Source organism: Parambassis ranga, chromosome 2, assembly GCF_900634625.1.
Source record: "Parambassis ranga chromosome 2, fParRan2.1, whole genome shotgun sequence".
Lineage (NCBI taxonomy): Eukaryota > Metazoa > Chordata > Actinopteri > Ambassidae > Parambassis > Parambassis ranga.
In genome coordinates, this window is record NC_041023.1 from 36062871 (window position 1) to 36077136 (window position 14266).

Here is a 14266-nt window from a genome sequence, read left to right on the forward strand (position 1 = left end):
TCGCCGTGTCCACTCAGGACACCATAGGGAATAGACGCATTCCAAAACTCTTACAAAAGTCTGACGGTGTGGCCGGGGCGTGGCCTCAAAGTTTGACCATTTCTGAGGACACAGAAAGTCTCTATAACTTCTTCGTTTTCTGTCCGATCTGTACGAAATGTCACATGTATGATCAGAGTCTGACCCTAAACACATCTATACAACAATATTGAGGCTTTGACAGAGCGCCACCTACTGGCTACACAAAATGTTGTGTTTTCATAGGTTTTTCTGCCTGCCCCCCTGGCCTGTTTTGAGTAGGGTCATGAAAATTGGTACACATGTGTATCACCCCAAGATGCACAAAAAAGTCTCTTGGACCCCCCCTCCAAACCCAACAGGAAGTCCGCAATTTTGAAATTTCTGTTAATTTTTGGCGATTTGTGACCCTCCTACAAAACTTTTCACGCCTCGCATACTTCATCCAAATGAGCTAAAACTCACTGTGTCCACTCAGGACACCATAGGGAATAGACGCATTCAAAAACTCTTACAAAAGTCTGACGGTGTGGCGGGGGCGTGGCCTCAAAGTTGACCATTCGCCATTACAAATGAACTCACTGTATTTATTGCCCTAATGCGTAGCCCCGCTGGCCAGTTTGACACAGGATCATGAGAATTAGCACACATGTGTATCACCCCAAGACGCACAAAAAAGTCTCTTGGACCCCCCCTCCAAACCCAACAGGAAGTCCACCATTTTGACTTTTGTGGCCATTTTTTGCCTATTTGTGACCCTGCTTCAAAACTTTTCACGCCTCACATACTTCATGCAATTGAGCTGAAATTCACTGTGTCCACTCAGGACACCATAGGGAATAGACGCATTCCAAAACTCTTTCAAAAGTATTACCATGTGGCGGGGGAGTGGCCTCAAAGTTGACCATTCGCCATTACAAAGGAACTCGCTGTGTTTTATGCAGTACTACCCATATACTTTATGCAATGTGGACAAAATCTTACAGTACTGCCATGGAGCCGAGTCTAAGCAGATATATATGCTAATAGGATGATACGGTCATAGCGCCACCTACTGGTAGCAGGAAAGTTTGGTTGTAAACATGTGTTTGTTGTATATCTGTGGAAATGAGAGGAGGAGAGCATAGCACAGGAGAGTATAGGAGACGAGAGCATAGGAGAGAAGACTGCGATGACCCCACGGATCGCAAGGTGCGCGAGGGCCCGCAATGCTGCTTGCAGCTTTAATTTTTTTTTTTTTTTTTTTTTTTTTTTTTTTTCCCCCTCCGAGATCGCATTTTTGGAGGCCTTAACATGCCCAAAAACTCACCAAACTTGGTAGAAAAATTCATTCGCCCGAAAAATTTTGAAATTTGCTGACTTTTGAAATGCACATATAAAAATGGCTCTATAGCGCCCCCAACGCGTAGCCCCTCTGGCCGGTTTGACACAGGATTATGAAAATTGGCACACATATGTATCACCTCAAGACGCACAAAAAAGTCTCTTGGACCCCCCCTCCAAACCCAACAGGAAGTCCGCCATTTGAAGGTTTGTGGCCATTTTTGGCGATGTGTGACCCTGCTGCCAAACTTTTCACGCCTCGCATACTTCAACGGATTGAGCTGAAATTCGCCGTGTCCACTCAGGACACCATAGGGAATAGACGCATTCCAAAACTCTTACAAAAGTCTGACGGTGTGGCCGGGGCGTGGCCTCAAAGTTTGACCATTTCTGAGGACACAGAAAGTCTCTATAACTTCTTCGTTTTCTGTCCGATCTGTACGAAATGTCACATGTATGATCAGAGTCTGACCCTAAACACATCTATACAACAATATTGAGGCTTTGACAGAGCGCCACCTACTGGCTACACAAAATGTTGTGTTTTCATAGGTTTTTCTGCCTGCCCCCCTGGCCTGTTTTGAGTAGGGTCATGAAAATTGGTACACATGTGTATCACCCCAAGATGCACAAAAAAGTCTCTTGGACCCCCCCTCCAAACCCAACAGGAAGTCCGCAATTTTGAAATTTCTGTTAATTTTTGGCGATTTGTGACCCTGCTACAAAACTTTTCACTGCCTCGCATACTTCATCCAATCAAGCTGAAAATCACTGTGTCCACTCAGGACACCATAGGAATAGACGCATTCCAAAACTCTTACAAAAGTCTTACGGTGTGGTGGGGGCGTGGCCTCAAAGTTGACCATTCGCCATTACAAAGGAACTCCCTGTATTTGTTGCCCTAACGCGTAGCCCCGCTGGCCAGTTTGACACAGGATCATGAAAATTGGCACACATGTGTATCACCCCAAGACGCACAAAAAAGTCTCTTGGACCCCCCTCCAAACCCAACAGGAAGTCCGCCATTTTGACTTTTGTGGCCATTTTTTGCCTATTTGTGACCCTGCTTCAAAACTTTTCACGCCTCACATACTTCATGCAATTGAGCTGAAATTCACTGTGTCCACTCAGGACACCATAGGGAATAGACGCATTCCAAAACTCTTTCAAAAGTATTACCGTGTGGCGGGGAGTGGCCTCAAAGTTGACCATTCGCCATTACAAAGGAACTCGCTGTGTTTTATGCAGTACTACCCATATACTTTATGCAATGTGGACAAAATCTTACAGTACTGCTATGGACCCGAGTCTGAACAGATATATATGCTAATAGGATGATACGGTCATAGCGCCACCTACTGGTAGCAGGAAAGTTTGGTTGTAAACATGTGTTTGTTGTATATCTGTGGAAATGAGAGGAGGAGAGCATAGGACAGGAGAGTATAGGAGACGAGAGCATAGGAGAGAAGACTGCGATGACCCGCGGATCGCAAGGTGCGCGAGGGCCCGCAATGCTGCTTGCAGCTTTAATTAGGGCCCGAGCACCGAATGGTGCAAGAGCCCTATTGAAACCCTTAGGATTATTATTAGGGCCCGAGCACCGAATGGTGCAAGAGCCCTATTGAAACCCTTAGGATTATTATTTTTTTTTTTTTTTTTTTTTTTTCTTTCCCCCCCCCTCGAGATCGCATTTTTGGAGGCCTTAACATGCCCAAAAACTCACCAAACTTGGTAGAAAAATTCATTCGCCCGAAAAATTTTTGAAATTTGCTGACGTTTGAAACGCACATAGGAAAATGGACTCTATAGCGCCCCCAACGCGTAGCCCCTCTGGCAAGGTTTGACACAGGATTATGAAAATTGGCACACATATGTATCACCTCAAGACGCACAAAAAAGTCTCTTGGACCCCCCCTCCAAACCCAACAGGAAGTCCGCCATTTGAAGGTTTGTGGCCATTTTTGGCGATGTGTGACCCTGCTGCCAAACTTTTCACGCCTCGCATACTTCATCGGATTGAGCTGAAATTCGCCGTGTCCACTCAGGACACCATAGGGAATAGACGCATTCCAAAACTCTTACAAAAGTCTGACGGTGTGGCCGGGGCGTGGCCTCAAAGTTTGACCATTTCTGAGGACACAGAAAGTCTCTATAACTTCTTCGTTTTCTGTCCGATCTGTACGAAATGTCACATGTATGATCAGAGTCTGACCCTAAACACATCTATACAACAATATTGAGGCTTTGACAGAGCGCCACCTACTGGCTACACAAAATGTTGTGTTTTCATAGGTTTTTCTGCCTGCCCCCTGTGGCCTGTTTTGAGTAGGGTCACGAAAATTGGCACACATGTGTATCACCCCAAGACGCACAAAAAAGTCTCTTGGACCCCCCCTCCAAACCCAACAGGAAGTCCGCCATTTTGAAATGTCTGTTAATTTGTGGCGATTTGTGACCCTGCTACAAAACTTTTCACGCCTCGCATACTTCATCCAATCAAGCTGAAAATCACTGTGTCCACTCAGGACACGATACAGAATAGACGCATTCCAAAACTCTTACAAAAGTATTACGGTGTGGTGGGGGTGTGGCCTCAAAGTTGACCATTCGCCATTACAAATGAACTCCCTGTATTTATTGCCCTAACGCGTAGCCCCGCTGGCCAGTTTGACACAGGATCATGAAAATTGGCACACATGTGTATCACCCCAAGACGCACAAAAAAGTCTCTTGGACCCCCCCTCCAAACCCAACAGGAAGTCCGCCATTTTGACTTTTGTGGCCATTTTTTGCCTATTTGTGACCCTGCTTCAAAACTTTTCACGCATCACAAACTTCATGCAATTGAGCTGAAATTCACTGTGTCCACTCAGGACACCATAGGGAATAGACGCATTCCAAAACTCTTTCAAAAGTATTACCGTGTGGCGGGGGAGTGGCCTCAAAGTTGACCGTTCGCCATTACAAAGGAACTCGCTGTGTTTTATGCAGCACTACCCATATACTTCATGCAATGTGGCCAAAATCTTACAGTACTGCCATGGACCCGAGTCTGAACACATATATATGCTAATAGGATGATACGGTCATAGCGCCACCTACTGGTAGCAGGAAAGTGTGGTTGTAAACATGTGTTTGTTGTACATCTCTGCAAATGAGAGGAGAGGAGGGCATAGCACAGGAGAGTATAGGAGACAAGAGCATAGGAGAGAAGACAGCGATAGCCCCGCGGATCGCAAGGTGCGCGAGGGCCCGCAATGCTGCTTGCAGCTTTAATTATTAGGGCCCGAGCACCGAATTGTGCAAGAGCCCTATTGAAACCCTTAGGATTATTATTTTTAGGGCCCGAGCACCGAATGGTGCAAGAGCCCTATTGAAACCCTTAGGATTATTATTTTTTTTTTTTTTTTTTTTTTTTTTTTTTTTTTTTTTTTTTCCCCCTCCGAGATCGCATTTTTGGAGGCCTTAACATGCCCAAAAACTCACCAAACTTGGTAGAAAAATTCATTCGCCCGAAAAATTTTGAAATTTGCTGACTTTTGAAATGCACATATAAAAATGGCTCTATAGCGCCCCCAACGCGTAGCCCCTCTGGCCGGTTTGACACAGGATTATGAAAATTGGCACACATATGTATCACCTCAAGACGCACAAAAAAGTCTCTTGGACCCCCCCTCCAAACCCAACAGGAAGTCCGCCATTTGAAGGTTTGTGGCCATTTTTGGCGATGTGTGACCCTGCTGCCAAACTTTTCACGCCTCGCATACTTCAACGGATTGAGCTGAAATTCGCCGTGTCCACTCAGGACACCATAGGGAATAGACGCATTCCAAAACTCTTACAAAAGTCTTACGGTGTGGCCGGGGCGTGGCCTCAAAGTTTGACCATTTCTGAGGACACAGAAAGTCTCTATAACTTCTTCGTTTTCTGTCCGATCTGTACGAAATGTCACATGTATGATCAGAGTCTGACCCTAAACACATCTATACAACAATATTGAGGCTTTGACAGAGCGCCACCTACTGGCTACACAAAATGTTGTGTTTTCATAGGTTTTTCTGCCTGCCCCCCTGGCCTGTTTTGAGTAGGGTCATGAAAATTGGTACACATGTGTATCACCCCAAGATGCACAAAAAAGTCTCTTGGACCCCCCCTCCAAACCCAACAGGAAGTCCGCAATTTTGAAATTTCTGTTAATTTTTGGCGATTTGTGACCCTCCTACAAAACTTTTCACGCCTCGCATACTTCCTCCAAATGAGCTAAAACTCACTGTGTCCACTCAGGACACCATAGGGAATAGACGCATTCAAAAACTCTTACAAAAGTCTGACGGTGTGGCGGGGGCGTGGCCTCAAAGTTGACCATTCGCCATTACAAAGGAACTCACTGTATTTATTGCCCTAATGCGTAGCCCCGCTGGCCAGTTTGACACAGGATCATGAGAATTAGCACACATGTGTATCACCCCAAGACGCACAAAAAAGTCTCTTGGACCCCCCCTCCAAACCCAACAGGAAGTCCACCATTTTGACTTTTGTGGCCATTTTTTGCCTATTTGTGACCCTGCTTCAAAACTTTTCACGCCTCACATACTTCATGCAATTGAGCTGAAATTCACTGTGTCCACTCAGGACACCATAGGGAATAGACGCATTCCAAAACTCTTTCAAAAGTATTACCGTGTGGCGGGGGAGTGGCCTCAAAGTTGACCATTCGCCATTACAAAGGAACTCGCTGTGTTTTATGCAGTACTACCCATATACTTTATGCAATGTGGACAAAATCTTACAGTACTGCCATGGAGCCGAGTCTAACAGATATATATGCTAATAGGATGATACGGTCATAGCGCCACCTACTGGTAGCAGGAAAGTTTGGTTGTAAACATGTGTTTGTTGTATATCTGTGGAAATGAGAGGAGGAGAGCATAGCACAGGAGAGTATAGGAGACGCGAGCATAGGAGAGAAGACTGCGATGACCCCACGGATCGCAAGGTGCGCGAGGGCCCGCAATGCTGCTTGCAGCTTTAATTTTTTTTTTTTTTTTTTTTTTTTTTTTTTTTTCCCCCTCCGAGATCGCATTTTTGGAGGCCTTAACATGCCCAAAAACTCACCAAACTTGGTAGAAAAATTCATTCGCCCGAAAAATTTTGAAATTTGCTGACTTTTGAAATGCACATATAAAAATGGCTCTATAGCGCCCCCAACGCGTAGCCCCTCTGGCCGGTTTGACACAGGATTATGAAAATTGGCACACATATGTATCACCTCAAGACGCACAAAAAAGTCTCTTGGACCCCCCCTCCAAACCCAACAGGAAGTCCGCCATTTGAAGGTTTGTGGCCATTTTTGGCGATGTGTGACCCTGCTGCCAAACTTTTCACGCCTCGCATACTTCAACGGATTGAGCTGAAATTCGCCGTGTCCACTCAGGACACCATAGGGAATAGACGCATTCCAAAACTCTTACAAAAGTCTGACGGTGTGGCCGGGGCGTGGCCTCAAAGTTTGACCATTTCTGAGGACACAGAAAGTCTCTATAACTTCTTCGTTTTCTGTCCGATCTGTACGAAATGTCACATGTATGATCAGAGTCTGACCCTAAACACATCTATACAACAATATTGAGGCTTTGACAGAGCGCCACCTACTGGCTACACAAAATGTTGTGTTTTCATAGGTTTTTCTGCCTGCCCCCCTGGCCTGTTTTGAGTAGGGTCATGAAAATTGGTACACATGTGTATCACCCCAAGATGCACAAAAAAGTCTCTTGGACCCCCCCTCCAAACCCAACAGGAAGTCCGCAATTTTGAAATTTCTGTTAATTTTTGGCGATTTGTGACCCTCCTACAAAACTTTTCACGCCTCGCATACTTCATCCAAATGAGCTAAAACTCACTGTGTCCACTCAGGACACCATAGGGAATAGACGCATTCCAAAACTCTTACAAAAGTCTGACGGTGTGGCGGGGGCGTGGCCTCAAAGTTGACCATTCGCCATTACAAAGGAACTCACTGTATTTATTGCCCTAATGCGTAGCCCCGCTGGCCAGTTTGACACAGGATCATGAGAATTAGCACACATGTGTATCACCCCAAGACGCACAAAAAAGTCTCTTGGACCCCCCCTCCAAACCCAACAGGAAGTCCACCATTTTGACTTTTGTGGCCATTTTTTGCCTACTTGTGACCCTGCTTCAAAACTTTTCACGCCTCACATACTTCATGCAATTGAGCTGAAATTCACTGTGTCCACTCAGGACCGCACAGGGAACAGACGCATTCCAAAACTCTTACAAAGGTCTTACGGTGTGGTGGGGGCGTGGCCTCAAAGTTGACCATTCGCCATTACAAAGGAACTCCCTGTATTTTTTGCCCTAATGTGTAGCCCCGCTGGCCAGTTTGACACAGGTTCATGAAAATTAGCACACATGTGTATCACCCCAAGACGCACAAAAAAGTCTCTTGGACCCCGCCTCCAAACCCAACAGGAAGTCCGCCATTTTGACTTTTGTGGCAATTGTTTGCCTATTTTTGACCCTGCTTCAAAACTTTTCACGCCTCACATACTTCATGCAATTGAGCTGAAATTCACTGTGTCTACTCAGGACACCATAGGGAATAGATGCATTCCAAAACTCTTTCAAAAGTATTACCGTGTGGCAGGGGAGTGGCCTCAAAGTTGACCGTTCGCCATTACAAAGGAACTCGCTGTGTTTTATGCAGTACTACCCATATACTTTATGCAATGTGGACAAAATCTTACAGTACTGCTATGGACCCGAGTCTGATCAGACATACATGCTAATAGGATGATACGGTCATAGCGCCACCTACTGGTAGCAGGAAAGTTTGGTTGTAAACATGTGTTCGTTGTATCTCTGTGGAAATAAGAGGAGAGCATAGGACAGGAGAGTATAGGAGACAAGAGCATAGGAGAGAAGACTGCGATGACCCCGCGGATCGCAAGGTGCGCGAGGGCCCGCAATGCTGCTTGCAGCTTTAATTTTTTTTTTTTTTTTTTTTTTTCCCCCTCCGAGATCGCATTTTTGGAGGCCTTAACATGCCCAAAAACTCACCAAACTTGGTAGAAAAATTCATTCGCCCGAAAAATTTTGAAATTTGCTGACTTTTGAAATGCACATATAAAAATGGCTCTATAGCGCCCCCAACGCGTAGCCCCTCTGGCCGGTTTGACACAGGATTATGAAAATTGGCACACATATGTATCACCTCAAGACGCACAAAAAAGTCTCTTGGACCCCCCCTCCAAACCCAACAGGAAGTCCGCCATTTGAAGGTTTGTGGCCATTTTTGGCGATGTGTGACCCTGCTGCCAAACTTTTCACGCCTCGCATACTTCAACGGATTGAGCTGAAATTCGCCGTGTCCACTCAGGACACCATAGGGATAGACGCATTCCAAAACTCTTACAAAAGTCTGACGGTGTGGCCGGGGCGTGGCCTCAAAGTTTGACCATTTCTGAGGACACAGAAAGTCTCTATAACTTCTTCGTTTTCTGTCCGATCTGTACGAAATGTCACATGTATGATCAGAGTCTGACCCTAAACACATCTATACAACAATATTGAGGCTTTGACAGAGCGCCACCTACTGGCTACACAAAATGTTGTGTTTTCATAGGTTTTTCTGCCTGCCCCCCTGGCCTGTTTTGAGTAGGGTCATGAAAATTGGCACACATGTGTATCACCCCAAGATGCACAAAAAAGTCTCTTGGACCCCCCCTCCAAACCCAACAGGAAGTCCGCAATTTTGAAATTTCTGTTAATTTTTGGCGATTTGTGACCCTCCTACAAAACTTTTCACGCCTCGCATACTTCATCCAAATGAGCTAAAACTCACTGTGTCCACTCAGGACACCATAGGGAATAGACGCATTCCAAAACTCTTACAAAAGTCTGACGGTGTGGCGGGGGCGTGGCCTCAAAGTTGACCATTCGCCATTACAAAGGAACTCACTGTATTTATTGGCCTAATGCGTAGCTCCGCTGGCCAGTTTGACACAGGATCATGAGAATTAGCACACATGTGTATCACCCCAAGACGCACAAAAAAGTCTCTTGGACCCCCCCTCCAAACCCAACAGGAAGTCCACCATTTTTGTAAGTTTTACCGTTTTCTGACCCTGCTATAAAACTTTTCATGCCTCGCATACTTCATGCAATTGAGCTGAAATTCACTGTGTCCACTCAGGACACCATAGGGAATAGACGCATTCCAAAACTCTTTCAAAAGTATTACCGTGTGGTGGGGGAGTGGCCTCAAAGTTGACCATTCGCCATTACAAAGGAACTCGCTGTGTTTTATGCAGTACTACCCATATACTTTATGCAATGTGGACAAAATCTTACAGTACTGCCATGGAGCCGAGTCTAAACAGATATATATGCTAATAGGATGATACGGTCATAGCACCACCTACTGGTAGCAGGAAAGTTTGGTTGTAAACATGTGTTTGTTGTATATCTGTGGAAATGAGAGGAGGAGAGCATAGCACAGGAGAGTATAGGAGACGAGAGCATAGGAGAGAAGACTGCGATGACCCCGCGGATCGCAAGGTGCGCGAGGGCCCGCAATGCTGCTTGCAGCTTTAATTAAAACTTATAACTCATCATTGTCAGCTATGCTAGCTAGCCCAGAATAGCAAGTGCTCAACACTTGTTTTCATTGTCAGAAAAACATTTAGAGCATATGCTCTCCTCATTGCAGCGCCATCTGTTGGAGAGAAACAGCTCCTGCACATTACGCTAAAATTAGCTTCTTAAAACTAACTTGTTTTGCAATCAAAAAACTAGTCCGGCTTACATCGACCATTCATTATCGTGAATCAAAATGTGTGTGCGTACAGTTACCATGCTAAAGTCGCGTTACCTAGTGGCGCAAAATGAGCTAGCTAACTATTCGCCTATATTTTTTGTATGGTGAAGTTATGCGACAAGCTAGCATATCTACTCGCATAGAATTTGGCTAAGCAAGGTTAGCTTAGCCAGCGGCTGGACCAAAAAACAATTTATAGGCTATAGGAGGCAAAACATGGAGTGCTAACATACTAACATGCTAATTGCTACGTTTTAAAAAAAAAAGTATACAGCTTACTGTATTGATGGTCTGAAAGGGTCAAAGGTCAACTGTACAGAAACAGCTACTGCACATTAAGTTAAAATTAGCTTCCTAAAACAAGCTTGATTTGCTAACCAAAAAATAGTCTGGCTTATGTCGGCCAGTTATTATCACGAATCAAAATGTGTATGCATACATCTAGCGCGCTAAATGTCACATTAGCTAGTAGCGCAAAATGAGCTAGCTTACTATTTTCCTACATTGTAGTTACGCTACTCGCACAGAATTTTGCGAGTAATAACATTAAGCGAGGTTAGCTTAGCCAGTTTTTTAGCCAATAAATACAATAAAAAAATTCAATGACCAATAGTAGCCTTAACCGATGGACAATTTATATAGGAGACAAGAACATGAAGTGCTAACATGCTAATTGCTAAGTTTTTTTTTAAAACTTATCTAGCACTCTGTATTGATGGTCTGAAAGGTCAAAGGTCAACTGTACATTGACGTCATATTGTTTATAGTGGCGATGTTTATATGTCATAATTGCAGAAAAAAGGATGACAAAAAGGATGACAAGAAAGACGAAAAGAAGGACGACAAGAAGGACGATAAAAAGGATGACAAGAAGGACAACAAGAAGGATGACAAGAAAGACGACAAAAAAGAACCACCGTAAGCGCTACCCTTCCTAATGTCATGCCTGAGAGGGGCAGTTTGACATGCTAATTGTTGCTAATATCCTCTCTTAGTAAGGAGGTGTGGATCATGGACCCTGCCACGGATATGTACTACTACTGGCTATGCACGATATCTATCCCGGTGTTCTACAACCTGATTTTGCTGGTGGCCAGGTCCGTGTTGGTTCTGCATTTCCAATCTCGCTGAATTGATCGTTTCATAGCTAGTGCGTTATGTGTCTTTGCTTCCCCCCCACCCTTGCAGGGCATGTTTTAACGAACTGCAGTCTGCAAACATCACGTTGTGGATGGTGTTGGACTACGTTTCGGATTTCCTGTACTACGTAGATACCTTTGTAAGAGCCAGGACAGGTCAGTGATGTTGGTTTAAACCCCCTTAACATTAGAGGAAAGTCCTAATAATCTGTAATCGTGTGTTTGTTACAGGTTTTCTGGAGCAGGGGCTGCTTGTAAGGGATGCCAAAGTCCTGAAAGAGAAGTACACGAAGACGCTGCAGTTCAGATTAGATGTCATATCGATACTTCCCACCGACATCGTCTTTCTGAAAATCGGGATCAACAATCCGGAGTGGAGGTTCAACCGTCTCTTCAGATTGGGTCGACTGTTCGAGTTCTTCGACCGAACGGAGACGCGAACCAACTTCCCGAACATCTTCCGAATTGCTAACCTTGTGCTTTACATCATCATCATCATCCACTGGAACGGTTGCCTCTACTTTGCCATCTCCAAGGTGCTGGGATTCGGTTCGGACACCTGGGTGTACCCAGACATAACCAATCCCCTGTACTCCCGTCTGGCGCGACAGTACATCTACTGCTTCTACTGGTCCACTCTTACCTTGACCACCATCGGAGAGACTCCACCCCCAGTCCGAGACATCGAGTACTTCTTCGTGGTGGTTGACTTCCTCACCGGCGTCTTGATCTTCGCCACAATCGTAGGTAACGTCGGCGCCATGATCTCCAACATGGGTGCGGCTCGCGTGGAGTTCCAGGCCAAGATCGACTCCATCAAGCAGTACATGCATTTCCGGAAGGTCAGCAAAGAGCTGGAGGCGAGGGTGGTGAAGTGGTTCGACTACCTGTGGACGGAGGAGAAAACCTGCGACGAGAAGCAGGTGCTCAAGAACCTGCCGGACAAGCTGAAGGCCGAGATCGCCATCAACGTGCACCTCGAGACCTTGAGGAAAGTGCGAATCTTTCAGGACTGCGAGGCGGGTTTGCTCGTTGAGCTGGTCCTCAAGCTCCAGCCGCAAGTCTTCAGTCCCGGCGACTACATCTGTAAAAAGGGGGACATCGGGCGGGAGATGTACATCATCAAAGAAGGGAAGCTGGCCGTGGTTGCCGACGACGGGGTCACGCAGTTTGTGGTCCTTAGCGACGGGGCGTACTTTGGCGAAATCAGCATACTCGGGATCAAGGGGAGCAAGGCGGGTAATCGGAGGACAGCCAATATCCGGAGTGTGGGCTACTCCGATCTCTTCGCCTTGTCCAAAGACGACCTGATGGAGGCACTCATAGAGTATCCGGACGCCAAGTACGCACTGGAGGAGAAGGGCCGGTCCATCCTCATGAAGGACAACCTCATCGACGAGTCTCTGGTCAAAGCGGTGGACGCCAAAGACCTGGAGGACAAGGTCAACGCCATAGAGGGCAGCTACGAGGTCATGGCGAGCAAATTCCGAAAGCTGACCAGTCAGTACGAGTCGTCTCAGAGGAAAATCAAGCAGCGGCTCACGAACATGGCGAATGAGGTCCAGAGCCTTAGAGGGGTCTGCGACTGAGACTGTCCCTTTAGCTGGTTTTTGTAGCTTTCAAAAGCAGGGGTCAATAAATTGTTGCTACGTTGCTAAGTTATAAAGACATAAATTATTTTAAAAAATTGAATTTATTTTATGTATTTAAAAAAATATGTGAATAAACGGTGAACTGGAACCAGTATGTGCAAGTTTATTTTATTTTTTTTCTGATTTGCTAATTTTTTTGTCACATGACCTGCAGGTCCAATCCAATCCAATCCATCTTTATTTGACGTGTCACATGATAGTCACATGATAGTGAATCATATTTTATTTTATTATGAAAAACTTTAAAAAATTTTTTTTTACACAATTTTATTAGCATGTACGGCTTATTTTACACACATTTGTAAACTATCTTTTTATGCAGATCAGCCTATAATTTGTTGAATTTTTGTCACATGACCTGCAGGTCACATGATAGTGAATCATATTTACTTAGTTGTATTGTAAAATTCAGAATTTTTTGTTTTTTTACAGATACTTATTAGCGTGTATAGTTTATTTTTGTCACATTTTTAAACTATTTTTTGTTTCGATTATATAAATATAAATATATATTATCACTAGAAAAAAAGCAGATCAGCCAAAAACGTGTTGAATTTCTGTCACATGACCTGCAGGTCACATGATAGTGAACCATATTTTATTTTATTATTTATTTATTATTTATAAATTGCAGAATTTTTTGTTTTTTAACAGAATCTTATTAGCGTGTACAGTTTATTTTAGGCACATTTTTAAATTGATTTATTTTTGTTTATTTGGAGAAGTATATATATTCCAGATTCAGATCAGCCAAAAACTTGTTGAATTTTGTGAAAAGTGTGTCAATCATGTCTTCCTGGTTCTTTGTTTTTAATGCTGATTTTTCAAGCAACTGTTGCAGAACAGCAGTTGCTTGGATCTCTGGCGCCACCATGAGGATGACACTGTCACGTCATGACCTGTGGAATCAAAACAAACATACAAGTTGGAAAAAAAGCAGTCATCTTTATTTAGCATGTTTTCACAACACTGAATACTTTAAGCCTTTCATCATGTAGAATATTTTTTAACTGTTGCATCACCAAATTGATGAAAACCGATTTCCCTTTTCCAAGATAAGGTTAACCCTTCGGCGTCGACGGTGGCCCCCCGAGAGAGGATCCGGCTGAGCAGCATCAAACCCGAGGTACAGGCAAACATGTCAGACAGAGTGGGGGGGGGGGGGGGGAAATGAATACTTAACCCTTTGCAGCCAAAAATCCTCAGACTCTCCCGACAAGTGTGTCGTTTAAAAAAAAAAAAAAAAAATCCATGAGGAGAGAAAATGGTGGCTCAGGGGGGAATTGGAGGAGGGG

The 14266-nt window shown here is 44.6% G+C and overlaps 1 protein-coding gene across 1 annotated transcript in view; it reads left to right on the forward strand.

Annotated features, from left to right (window-relative positions):
- LOC114429364 (cyclic nucleotide-gated channel cone photoreceptor subunit alpha-like) overlaps window positions 1-12947 on the forward strand; it is a 32936-nt gene extending 19989 nt beyond the window's left edge. The window contains exons 5-8 of the mRNA XM_028398241.1: window positions 10976-11098; window positions 11176-11277; window positions 11369-11475; window positions 11551-12947. Coding sequence (XP_028254042.1) covers window positions 10976-11098; window positions 11176-11277; window positions 11369-11475; window positions 11551-12908 — 1690 coding nt within the window. The 3' untranslated portion in view covers window positions 12909-12947. The remainder of the gene's footprint in view (window positions 1-10975; window positions 11099-11175; window positions 11278-11368; window positions 11476-11550) is intronic.
- The last annotated feature ends 1319 nt before the right edge of the window (window positions 12948-14266 follow it).